The sequence below is a fragment of the Festucalex cinctus genome, chromosome 5, assembly GCF_051991245.1.
Source record: "Festucalex cinctus isolate MCC-2025b chromosome 5, RoL_Fcin_1.0, whole genome shotgun sequence".
Lineage (NCBI taxonomy): Eukaryota > Metazoa > Chordata > Actinopteri > Syngnathiformes > Syngnathidae > Festucalex > Festucalex cinctus.
The window spans coordinates 11,790,932-11,804,898 of record NC_135415.1 but is presented as its reverse complement, the minus strand read 5'-3'; the positions used below and the strand labels follow the sequence as shown (position 1 = coordinate 11,804,898).

The following is a 13,967-nucleotide window of genomic DNA, read 5'->3' as shown; positions in this document are numbered from 1 at the left end:
TCATAGTCAGTTGGTATAAAACCATTAAATGTACTAAAATGTGCTGCAAGCGGGGTTTAAACCCATGTTCTCCATGGGGGAAGAAATTGCTCTAACGTCTGAGCTAACTTGCCTTGTTCAAATTCATGGCTAATGGCATATTTATTTTAAAAACAGCCATCTAATGAAAGCCAACTTCCATTTAATCATTTCAGTGAAATTGTAATGTATTTCCTAATATGATAGTCAGTTGGTATACAGTTATATCACCAAGCATAATTGTCTTGGATATATTTGCAATGTACAGTCAGAGGTGGGATTCGAACCCGGGACCTCCTGGTCACTGGACAATGCACTTAACCAAGTGCGCCACTGAGCAGTATCAGAGAGCTGCTAATGATGATCAGTTGTATGTATGGAAGTGGGCATGGAAAGGGACTTAGAAAAAGTTTGTCAGTCCCATTGAAAATGAATGGGGGAAAGTTGATATTTAACGTTAAATTGTGTGAGTACTGTAAGTAATGTGGAATCAGATGATATATATCCCGGAAGGCGTGAATTTTTTAAGCAAGTTCAAATTTGAACGGTGTAAATCGGAAGCATTACGTGGGAGTTGTTTCTCGGCAAAAAGTGAGGAAAATAAAAATCCGAATAGCATGTTGGATGCTTTCAGCATTCCCACAATAATCAGAATGGATTCTGTGCTGGTTTAAGTCAACAACAGCAGAATTGTTCAATTGAAGTTTCTTGTGTGTCAGACACAAATACATTTACGTGTGTGTGCGTAGCGCCTAATGAGCTACTCAACCAGTGAAGAAGTTGAGAGCAAAAAAAAAAAAAAAAAAAAAAAAAAGGCAAAGAAGGGTCATTTACTTTGCTGTCCAAACAAGCAATCGGATTCTTTTTGGTCTTTGGCCAAAGTCCGTTTGGGAGTGTCAGGCGAACATTTAGCTTTCTTCTTTATCTTGTTTTCCTTCAGATCAACAATGAGCCCTAATCCAAACCCTATCTGTGGCTTCGACCTCAAAATTATAATTGGAAGTCTTGTTAAAAAAGCCTAACCCTAGCTTGAAAGTGTCGTTTGAAAGCCTAATAAATGACCTTGACACTGGCCGTCCTGTATGAAGAATCCTGGCGGGCACGCGTGCACGCATTGTCCCTCGTGTAAACTGGATGGTGAAGGACAGGACGTGCAGTTGTCCGCAGACGGTCCTGTGCACTGCCAGCAGGACACGTGACATTCTGTAAGGAAGAAGAAGAAAAACAATGTTCAACCAAACTAATTTACGTGCTTTTATAAATATTGACTCCTTCACTCGCAGCCATTTTCACTGAAGCAACCCCCTTTGCACACGGCTGGTTTACTGGATTTTGACTGATTTTCCAATCAGAAAAGTTCGTCTTCAGCAAACCACCCGTTTTTGTGCAATCAAAGACAATTTTTTTAGTCAACAATGACGCTAACTTCTATATTAATTAAATTAAAGACAATTTAGTGTCACCAATCAACATAATGCACATTTTCAAGGTCAAAGATGCAACTTTCTGTAAACATCAAAGACTTCTTTCCCAAGTCCTCATTTGTTGTAAAGTGATGTAAGTTTTGTAAATGCCAGAATTTAGTCTTCAATTAATCAACACCCATTCTTCCAAACTGACAATTCGGTCTTCAATTTACCTATTTTACACTTTGCAAACATCAGACAGAAAAGAAAGTGGTATTAACAAACTCAACTCAACTTTTTTTTTTTTTATAAAGCACTTTAAAACAAGCATTGCTGTACACAAAGCGCTGTACATGAAACAGAACCTGGCATACATTGGCGTGAAGCATCAGAGGCACTAGTCATCAGTGAATCTAAGAATCTATGCATATCAAAGACCATTTCAGACTGCAGTGAACCTAATGTACATTTTGTAGAACACATTTTTGTAAACAGACAATTTAGTCTTCAGTGAAACTGACATCCTTTTTTGTAAACAAAGACAACCAATCAACCAAATCAAAGACAAGTTAGTCGTCAATGAACGTTACACACATTTCTGTCAACATCAAAGACACTTAAAGCTTCAATAAAGCGAATGTACATTTCTACATGCGTTGACTAACGTATAGTTGCAAATTTAGGTGCCAATTAAGGTATTCGTCCTGCAATGTGTCCGGTAAAAAAATAAATAAATAAATAAATAAATAATAATAATAATAATAATAATAATAATAATAATAATAATAATAATAATAATAATAACAATAATAATAAATGAATCAAAGACACGTACGTTTTTGGTCACATCAAATAACATTGTCGATCACACTTTAATGCATTTGCAGGTTGGATCAATTATTTTGACCCAGCAGATTGGGTTGAAAATTAGACTTGGTATTTGTATTTATCAAATCTTGGATCAAATCAAATACAATAACCAATACAGATACAAATAACCCAGCAATGGCTCTGTAAATGATTTTTTTGTTCTTGGATTGCTGTATTAAATGGAACATTTCCAGACATTTTGATTCCTCGGTGCGCTCTCATTTCTCCATGTTAAAGTGTGATGCATAAAGTTGGAGCGCGTATTGATTAATATGAGCATCCCCTGGCTTGACGCAGTACATTATCAAGCTCACCCTCTTGCACGGAATCAGCTTCATTACTCACTTTTTCTGCTGATTCGGGACAAATTTTGCCAGTCGATGAGGCTGATTTTGCAGCAACGATCGCAATGATGCATTGAGTTCGGTATCGAGGCGGGCGCCGCAGCTGATTTATACTTTTTCAGCGGGAGAGAGGAGAGACCAACTCGCGCTTGAAGCATTTAGTGTAAGGTTTCTCTGGAATATCAAAGATAAGTAAGTCTTCCAAAAAAAAGACTATGGTTTTGTAAACATCAGAGACAATTTGGTCTTCAATTAACTTAATGATTTTTGTAAACATCAAAGCCAAGTTAGCCTTCAACTAAACCGATATTTATGCAAACATTAAAGGTAAGTTCGTCTTCAAAGAAATGTTTTGCAAACATCTAATACAACTTAAGGTGAATACTGTTGTGAACATCAAAGACACGTTAGCAACTGAAACATGTTTTGTAAATACCAAAGACAATTTAGTCTTCTGTGAAACTTAGCGGGCATCATTTCAGTAACAACAAATAAACTTTCAACAAACCTTACAAATCTTGTACAACATCAAAGGCAAGTTAGACTTCCAAAAACTCGGTATTTTTGTCAATATCAAGGACAATTATGCTTTCAATGAATCCAACATTCGGAAACAAAGTATTAAAATACAAATACAACTTAAGGTGAATCCTGCTGTAAACATCAAAGACAGATTAGTGACTCAAACACATATAATTATATAAAATTATCAAATTATTAAATATATTATTATTATTATTATTAATAATAAGGGGGAGGATTGGGGGGGCGGTGCTCGCTTTGCTGGTTGACGGCTTCTTTCTTTGGTGGTGGTCCTTATGCATGCCAGATCCATCGCACCAGCATCTACTGAAACTCAAACAGAATTTGCCTCTCCCTCCCACAGCCCCTTGAATCAGTGGGTGCTGGTGTCTGTGGATCTCACTTTGCTTTATCTATCCTTCCCTCCTTCCTCTCTTTAGTTTTTCCTCTGGTCTCTTGAGATCTCGCTAATTTGTTGGAATTTAGAGGCTTCCGGGGTTGGCGTAAGACTTTGATTTTGTAACCATGGGGAAGGCAGGAAGTGTTTGGTCGGTGCTGGATTTCACTTTGATTTATCTTTCTTTTCTCTTTATTTTTTCTGACCTTTTCTCTGGTCTCCTGACCATTTGAACCTCACGACTCTGGCAAGATTCTGAAGTACCTGGTTAAGGTGAAGGGTAATGGGATATTTATAAGGTTTTAGGTGAATTAATGAGTATAAATTTATACATATTTGCACGCACGCGCGCGCACGCACGCGCGCGCACGCACGCACGCAAACGCACGCACGCACGCGCACGCACGCACGCAAACGCACGCACGCAAACGCACACACGCAAACGCACGCACACATACACACACACACACAAAAAAAAAGAGCAATGATGATAAGACGTTGAATCGGTAAGACTACCGAATGAACAATTCTGAGCTCTTTAAAAAAAAAAAAAAAAGGATTTAAAGTGTTTTTGTACACAAAGATAATTTCGTCTTCAAAGGAACAGATGTTTCGCAAACACAACTTATGGTAAATCCTGTTGTAAACATCAAAGACACGTTAGTGACTGAAACAAATGTTTTGTAAATATCAAAAACAATTTAGTCTTCAGTGAAACTTAGTGGGCATGATTTCAGAAACAACAAATATTCTTCCCAATAAACCTTACATATTTTCTACACAAAGACAAGTTAGTCTTCCAAAAACTCACTATTTTTGTCAATATCAAGGACATTTAAGCTTTCAGTAATTCCAACAATCGGAACAAAGTATTCAAAAGTGTTTTTGCAAACATCAAAGGCAATTTTGTCTTCAGCGACCATAATGTACATGTTGTAAACAAAGACAAGCTTGTCTAAAAACAAACCGGTGTTTTTGTCACCATCAAAGACACTTTAGTCAAGTTAACCTAATGCGTATATTTTACAAACATCAATGACTATTGTCTTCAGCGACCATAATGTACATTTTGTAAACAAAGACAAGCTTGTCTAAAAACTAGTGTTTTTCCGATACCGTTTTTTTGGCCCCCGATACCGATACCCAGCTTTGCAGTATCGGCCGATACCGATACCATACCGAAACTTAAGTTGGTTTTTTTTCTCAACATGAAAAAGCTGTCATAATATTGGTTCAGAGCATTCAAGGGCCAATAGGATATCTTAGACAAGGTTGTCTAAAAACAACTGTTTTTGTCACCATCAAAGACACTTCAGTCTTGAGTTAACATAACGCGTACATTTTGCAAACATCAATGACAATTTTTTCTTCAGCGACCATAATGTACATTTCGTAAACAAAGACAAGGTTGTCTACAAACAACTGTTTTTGTCACCATCAAAGACAATTCAGTCTTAAGTTAACCTAACGTGTACATTTTGCAAACATCAATGACAATTTTTTCTTCAGCGACCATAATGTACATTTTGTAAACAAAGACAAGCTTGTCTAAAAACAAACCCGGTGTATTTGTAACCATCAAAGACACGTCAGTCTTAAGTTAACATAAAGCATATATTTTGCAAACATCAATGACAAGTTAGCCTTCAAAGAAACCAATGTTTTTTTCAAACATCAGAGAACATTCCAAGGTTTTCAGTGAAACTAAAATGTGCACGCTTGCAAACATCAAAAACAGTTGAAATTTTTCAATGAACCTTTCGTGCATTTTGTAAACATCAAAAACAGTTTACATGATCAAGGATGTGTGCGTTAGCAATAATTAAGACATGCTTGGATTTCTTTGTCTATGACAGGAGACGAGTGGGACTTGTAATCCGGAATTTCCGCTCTCTGTTAACTTGTCATCTGTGCGTGTGTATGTGTGTGTGTTTACGTGTGTGCATAAGTGTAAATGTTGGAGTCTGACAGTCTGGTGTGCTTGTTCAAGGCGCCATCTCCGTACTTCGCTTCGGGGCAGTGGAGGAGGAGGAGAACACACACACACGAAACACAAACACGGGCCTACAGCAATACACACAACTGTAAATCAAACAAAATTAACAATAAACATCAAAGACAGACAAAGACAGCAGTTTTGTAACCATTAAAGATATGTTTTTGTCTTTGATGACATTAATTCTTTTACTGCCACACGTTATTAAAAAAAAACAAAAAAAAAACAAAAAACAAAAAAACGATGTAGGAATAAGGTTAAGTTATCATACATTTGCTGCAATGAAGAACTGCTTCTGCTTGCAATGAAGAATGCTTTGCTCTGTTCCCACTCACAATCACATAGACTAGCTATTTGATGATGACACAAAAAGCTGAAGAACCACAACATCTAATGCAGCAGAATGGTTCGAGACAGTCTGCTGAGGTCGCCTGTTTTCTGTTAAGAAATGATTGCAAACTTGACCTTGACCACATGTACTCAGCAATCTTCCACTCACATGCAAAACAAATAGACAAACAAGTACACTGTGTTCCAACTATGCCTTGCATTTACATTTGCATTTTTTAGAGTTGGAACACCCATGTAATTAGGGGCATGGAAAGGGCGTGGAAAACAGAGAGGGTGAGGACAGGAATCTTCAGAGAGTGCAGGAGTGAACTGTATCGGTCAGTTCCTCTCCTCTCTCCTCACGAGTCCCGAACTAAGTGTCTTCTCTCCTTTTTGTGTCGTCTTTAATAGATGTCACATGTAACCCTGACAACCGATTTTGAGCATTTTAACTCATCTTTCAAGGCAAACAGAATATTGTGTGCTTGTACTACATGTACAAGGAGGGTACCATAGTAAAGATCGCATTCCATTCTTTCATTCGTTCTTTAGTAATCACCATTTGAAAGTAGGTAATTTAAGTGAAAATTGGAAAAATAAGGAGAAAGTAAACTTTTGTGAAAAGATAAATTTTCTCCACAACAGTGACTTTGACACGAATATTTTTTGTTTCGTGACGCTCTGTGAATTAAGTTTAATGTGACAAAGGCATTGATGTCATCCTTGAAAACATTCGATTTCATGCAGATTTCGTCACGTTTCATTGTAATTCCATACACCGGCACTCCATTGAAAAGAGACACAATGCTGCCATCTGCTGGCCATAGTTTGTGACTGCTTTTGATTCCACAACCCATTGACCAGGCAGCGCCGCAGTTAGACGTTGCACTACACATTGATTTAAAAAATAAATAAATAAATACAAAAACAGACGACGTCATTTAACATTTATGGCGGCATACATCGTGATTTTACTCATCGTTATTAAATGTTTTTGGTGGTCAAAGAGTTAACTTTTTTTTATGTACTTTTTTTTTTTTACATCCAAGACAATTATGTGAACCTAGTTAAAGTTTTTGTCACCGTAAATGAAATTTCCAAGTCTTGGCCAAACCTAACGTACGCGTTTTCATAAACATTAACGATGATTTTGTCTTGAATTAACCTAACATTTTTTTTTTTTTTTTGGTGAACATCAATGGCAATTTCAAATCTTCAATGAGCCTTGTGCGTTTTTCAAAGAAAATTCAGTCAATTAATCATTGTACGTCAGGGCTGCATAACATATCGAAAAAATATCTATATATTGGCTCTTGCAATATGCATATCGCAAAGATATGCAAAAAGTTTGATATGGAATTTTATGCTTTGATCTGAATTTGACCAGTCAGCCGGTAACTAAAATGTGCACCGCCATTATCGAGAGGTCATTGCAATTAATAAACTAAGCTTATATTGAGTTTGCTTATTTTGCGACATGAAAAAAAATGTAATTCTTTCATTAGATAATAAAAATGTCATTTCTTTAGATACACGTTAAATATCGCAATAATATCGATATCGCTTTATTCGGCAACCTTATAGCATATCACACGATTTTCCAATTATCGTGCAGCCCTAATGTACGTTTCTGCAAAGACCAAACAATTTCATCCAAATTCATGCTTTATTAAACATTAAAGGCAATTTCAGCTGAACTGAACTATTTTTTCCTCCCAGAATTAGCATCTTTGTTAATGTTAATTAACGTGTGAGCAAAGGGAAAGGCCATGGTTTAGGAATTTTGGCCTCCCTCGATCACACGTGAAGGACTTTTGATGCTCTTTGGCAAACAACAACAATTCAATTTGAGGCCACGTTGGCACCGCTTTCGGCCCCCGCGAGGTCACCGAGACGAATGAAGGCCAACAAAGCCAAATGCTACCCATCGATTTGCGATTATTCCCGCGGCGTGCGGCCCCGCTCGCTTGCCAGAAAGACAGCCGCGACAAACAAAACACCCACACACACACACACCACAACTATTCGTACCTGAGCAACACAGAGCTTGATGGAATAACTAGACTAAGTACAATTTCTGGAGAAATTGCGTGGGAATGCTGAAAGCTGAATGCCAATAGCTGAATGCTTCCGAAGTAAATTGAAAGATAAATTGTGTAAAAATTACAAAGTTTTCATTCAAGTTGAAAGATAAACAAATAAAAAGAACTGAGCCGTATCACAGAGCTGGTAATGATGATCAGTTGTATGTATGGAAGTGGTAGTGGAAAGTGGGACTTACAAGAAGTGCACTGTCAGTCCCATTGAAAATGAATGGGGAAAATGTGATCTTTAATGTCAAATTGTGCGAGTCTTGTAAGTAAGGCAGAATCAGACGATATATACACCCCGGAAGGCGTGAATTTTTGAAGCAAGTTGAATTTGAACGGTGTAAATCGGTAGTATTATGTGGGAGTTGTTTTTCGGCAAAAAAATGGAGGAGAATAAAAATCTGAATAACGTGGGATGCTTTCAGCATTCCCACAATAATCATCATGTTTTTTTTTAATGATAACACTCAAGACAAATTTCTGTCACGTATGTTGCGTTACGTGAAGTTATGTCCAATATTTATGAATGAAGAAAGCTGTCTAGTTTTATACTCGAGTAAATTGTGTTTCACCATTCACGGTCTGTGTTTCCAAAAGGGAAACAATTGTAGAGAGACGTCACTTGTAGTTCGTCGGTGAAGTTGGGGTCCTTTTTTTCCGACTTCGCAAGTGGAATTTCCAAGTTCAAGGGGGCGTGCCCGTACACACTTCCTGGATTAAACCCTGAAAAGTCCCACTTCCGACCACCCTCAAATGCAGCATTAGATTTACAACATTCCAATGTAGTCCTGCTATTGATTTTGGACTTCCTCTGGTCTCAGAAACAAAAACATCAATGAGTCAAAGCGGGCATTTAAAAAAAGAACAAAAAAAAACCTGGTTGCCAAAAAGTGAGCTACTGAATGTAGGATGACCTTCAAAAGATGGAAACATCTGCCAAAAAGTGAGATCCTGAACGCTGGATGACCCTCAAAGACGGAGATGGTTGCTAAGTGGATACAATTTCACACCGTCACTTTAGCGGTCAAACCAAACGCATCACAACTTCTCCCTCTTTGTGGTCGTCCTGCTTAATGTCTCGGAGAAAAGACTGGCAGTAAGAAGCCGCGTGTGAGCGTGTGTGCACTAAAACGACCTTAAAATGAGGCCATTACAAACGACTATTTCACACTCACAAACAAACCCATTTTCAAACACACACATGCACGATGATATCAATCGGCAAGCTGTTGGCATATTGCGTGGTTGTAGACACAAACGCACTGCAGCCCACTACACGTGGTTTGGATAATTTTCATGAATGATGACGGTAATCAACGCGTAACACCTCGACACAAGGATATCCTTTCAACATAGACTGATGAACAGGCGTGTGCGACGAGAAGCGTTGCTAGGCAACTCTTTAACAACAGCGGCTCACGTTTCTACTGATGCAGACATGAGTACTCCGATTTAATGACTTTTTGTATTTATATTAGGGGTGTCAAAATGAGTACGTTAATTTTGAATTAAATTTAAAGTTCCATCCGTCCATCCATTTTCTGAACCGCTTGCTCCTTACGAGGGTCGTGGGGGTTCTGGAGCCTATCTCAGCTGGCTACAGGCAGTGGGCGAGGTACACCCTGGACTGGTTGCCAGCCAATCGCAGGGCACACAGAGACGAACAATTAACCTGCCATGTGTGTCTTTGGAATGTGGGAGGAGACCGGAGTACCCGGAGAAGACCCACGCGGGCACGGGGAAAACATGCAAACTCCACCCAGGAAGGCCAGAGCCTGGACTCGAATAATTTAAAGTTCCTTAAACTCCTTTTTTTTTTTTAAACGCGCGATTAATGATCGCCCCTTATAATAATAATAATATAATAATAATGTATATCTTTGTCGAGACTGGGGTCAAGTTGTGTTTCACAATTTTTAAAATGTGCAGAATTTCACAAGTTACTTCATGTTAAAGATTAGTTAGCTCTTAATATGAAAAGAAAAATGCACTGAGCTGTCACGACAACTTACAAATGCAATGTCTGCCATCTAGTGGCAGAAAAATAACCCCAGCACAAATTAATATCGCACTTTTTTTTCTACAGTATAATAATTCTTTTTAATTTTAATTTAATTTTATGAATTATGAAGTTACGGTATCAATTACAAAAAGATGCAACCGTATTTTATTAGTTTAACATTTTTGTCCACTTTTATGTTAACAAGAGTATGAAAAAAAAATATGTTACTGTACATTTAAAACATAAAATTTGTGATTACTCATGAGTTAACAATTGAAGTCATGCGATTAATTACGATTAAAAACTATAATCGCCTGACACCTCTAATTAATATGTATCATGTAAGACAACTATATTTGTTAACCACAAATGGAAGAATAGTGACTCCTAAGTAACTAATAGATGGATCAGTTAACTTACCAATTAACCATATTAAGTGACTCCCTGACTGATTAGTTGACTAAAAACTAATCCACTAACTGAATTGCCTTTTGACTGATTGACAGATAATCTGATTAACAAAGTAACTAGCTGTCTGATTGGTCAACTAACTGGCTAACCAACTGACTGAGTGACAAACTAAAGTACATACTGAGTAACTAACTGAAAGGTTCAAACTGACTGACAGCGGGATTATCTCAGTGACACGTTTATTGACCAACAAACGAAACTAAGCTAACCGAATGAACGACAGGGCAACCAGCTGAGCTAACTAAGAGACCGAACGCGTGTTTACTTGCACGTTACCTGTGCAAGTGCGCTGGCGGTCCATGTAGCTGTTGGCGGGACACGCCGCCGCACACACCCCACGCGGCGGTTGAAGCTCACGCGACTGCGGAACGAGCACCTCGGCGGCTTTGAGGCAGCGCCGGCAGTCTGACGCCAGAGGGCCCACGCACCGGCGGCACGACGGGTGACAGTCTGCGAGCATGCAAAAGTGTCACGCGTTACATCATACGGAGTCAGAATAATTGATATATACATATAGACTGTATGCGCTTACTGTGGCAGGTGTGGGCGTGAGGGTACAGGCCCTCGCCACACGCCTCCACACACTGCCCCTGGTGGAGGAGGAGGTCTTGTGCGCACGACGTGCACTGAGACGCCGACGGACCCCAGCATGACGCACACGAGATGTGGCAGCCTAGAGGCACAATAATATATTAATAATAAAAAGATGGATAGATAGATAGATAGATAGATAGATAGATAGATAGATATCTATCAGACAGACAGACAGATATCTATCTATCTATCTATCAGACAGACAGACAGACAGACAGACAGACAGACAGACAGACAGATAGATAGATAGATATCTATCAGACAGACAGACATATATCTATCTATCAGACAGACAGACAGACAGACAGATAGAGATAGATAGATAGATAGATAGATAGATAGATAGATAGATAGATAGATAGATAGATAGACAGACAGACAGACAGACAGACAGACAGACAGACAGATTGATAGCTTAGCTAGCTTAGATAGATAGCTTAGCTAGTACAGATAGATAGATAGCACAGACAGACAGACAGACATAGCTAGCTTAGCTAGATAGATAGCATAGATAGATAGATCGATCGATCGATCGATAAAGATGAATACTTTACTAAATGCAATTTGGCCAAACATATTGAAGGTCTCCCTGGCGTCCCAATACTTTTGCCCATTCGCATGATTATTACCTCTGCATCTGCTGCTGTGTTCGTCGTTGTAGTGTTGGTCGGGGCACGCCGACACGCATTCCCCGCGATGCAAGGCGCCGCCCGTCGGACAGGTCGCGCATTCGGGCTTGTCGGGGAAGCAGGAGGCGCAAGACGGGTGGCAGGCTGCCAAAGTCATCATCAAAGACATCAAAGACGCACATTAAAACGCAAAGACCTTTGTCCACCTCCACGTGGCTTCAATTGGAAGCAGCACCATCGCTCATTTTCGCTGAGTGTAATTGGGAAAGCGACGTGTGGCGTAGGTAGCCCCAAGTGATAAGAGCTGAAAGTTGTCAAGTAGACACTTTCCCGTCCTTCTCAATTTAGGCTCAAACTTCAATCTCCCCACCAAGAGCATTCACACACTCACTACCCATACGTTCACCGTGGTCACTTGTCCCCAAAGTGCGTTTTCTGTCCCGTAAAAGTCATTTGTGCTGTGGAGCAAAAGGTGAGAAAATAAACGTGGAATTGAAGTTTTAATAGGAGTGGCGAGTTGAAGTGGACGCGGCCTCCGAGGCCCCCGAGGAGGACAAGTCAAGAAGTCAAAAAGTCAAGAGTCCTCCCGGGCCGGGCAGGCAGTAGTTTGTGACATTTTCGTGGCGACCGCTCAAGTGACTGATAACGCTGACCTTTGGGACGGGCGCTTGCACACACACTAACAGTATGTGTGACGTTTGGAATGCAAAGCATAACATTTTTCTTTAACCAGCAGCTACACTGGAGTCATCCTCAACTAACGGCAACGTTTCCAAAGCACTGAATCTTGCCTTGCAGAAACATCTAAGTATTGCATAATCAACATTAGAAAATATTCAACTTAGCAATAAATTAATTGCTTAACAACAGACTTACAAAATAAATAACTGACTGACTAACAGACAAATTGATTGACTAACTCACTGCATGAAAAACTTCCTACTACCTACCATACTAACTGAATGAATGGCTGCCCGATTGAACTGTGGCTAACTTGTCAACTGACCAAATTCCTACTGTAATTTAACAACTAACTAGCTGAACTGACTGACCAAATGACTGACTAATGTACGTACTAACCCTAACCCTAAATTGTCAACTGACTAACTACTTACTGTAGCTTACCAGCTGGCTAACTACTTAACTTATTAACTGGTTCACTGACTACTGTAACTAACTAACTGACTGACTGATTGAAAAAGGACCATATTTCTCAACTAACCTAAATTACCAACATACTGACCAACTCACAGACTAGCTAACTTGTTAACTGATTGAAGAAGAAAAAACACCCTAACAACCTAAACTACCAACTAATTGACTGACTCACAAGACAACTGACCCTAACTGACTAACTCAGAAATGACATCTAAACTACCAATGGACTGACTAATCTAACGCATTTAAAAAACAAACAAACAAAAACAAAACAGTCTTGACTAACTAATTGAAATGCTAACTAACTTACTAAATAACTGACTGAAAAAGGCCCATATTTTTCAGCTAACCTAAATGACAACTTATTAACTACTGACTCACAGGCCAGCTAACTAACTAGATAACTGATTGAAAAACAATCACATTTTCCAACTAACTAACAACCTAAAATACCAACTAATTGACTGACTCATAAAAGACTTAACTAATAACCCTACTAACTACCCACTGTAACCTACCAATGGACTGACTAACCTAACACATTAAAAAAAAAAAAAAGTCTTGACTGACTGATTGAAATGCTAACTAACTTACTAAATAACTGACTGGCTGACTACTACTACCACTACCAAATGACTGATGGACTGAATGACAATTGGACTAACTAATTAACTGACTATCAAACAACTTACAAACTGCCCAACCAATTAACAGCGAGATTTGTTTTTGACGAACCCAACTAACCAATCAACTTCACTACTTACCTAAATAACCAATTGACTAACTGATTGACAAATTTACCAATTGAGTGACACACCACCCATCCGATTGACTAGGTAAGTGTGATCCAAGCTCACAACACGAAAGACTTGTTCAAGCAGCATTTTCCAGCTCATCCCCCACCCAAGGGAAGCCTCCAAATAGAAAGCATCCATATTCATATTCATATTCGCCCTCCTCATTAGCGCCACAAAGATTTCCAGCTTATGGTTGTGTTTGTTTTTCACGTGTTTGTGTTTGGCATCTTTAAGGAGCGCTGACGTCGTCGTTTGTGATTTTTGTTTTGTTTTTTTTCTTTTGGTGACGTGGGCTCCGCTGGGATACCACCAAGCAGCCTTTTGACCCGTTCTTCGGCGCTAA

At 39.0% G+C, this 13,967-nt stretch overlaps 1 protein-coding gene across 1 annotated transcript in view; it reads right to left on the bottom strand.

Moving 5' to 3' along the window:
- The window catches only part of fras1 (Fraser extracellular matrix complex subunit 1), a 189,718-nt gene that overhangs the window by 85,344 nt on the left and 90,407 nt on the right, over window positions 1-13,967 (bottom strand). The window contains exons 15-18 of the mRNA XM_077522572.1: window positions 11,670-11,813; window positions 10,979-11,119; window positions 10,723-10,896; window positions 1,081-1,221 (exon numbers count right to left, since the gene is read on the bottom strand). Of these exons, the coding sequence (XP_077378698.1) occupies window positions 1,081-1,221; window positions 10,723-10,896; window positions 10,979-11,119; window positions 11,670-11,813 (600 nt within the window). The remainder of the gene's footprint in view (window positions 1-1,080; window positions 1,222-10,722; window positions 10,897-10,978; window positions 11,120-11,669; window positions 11,814-13,967) is intronic.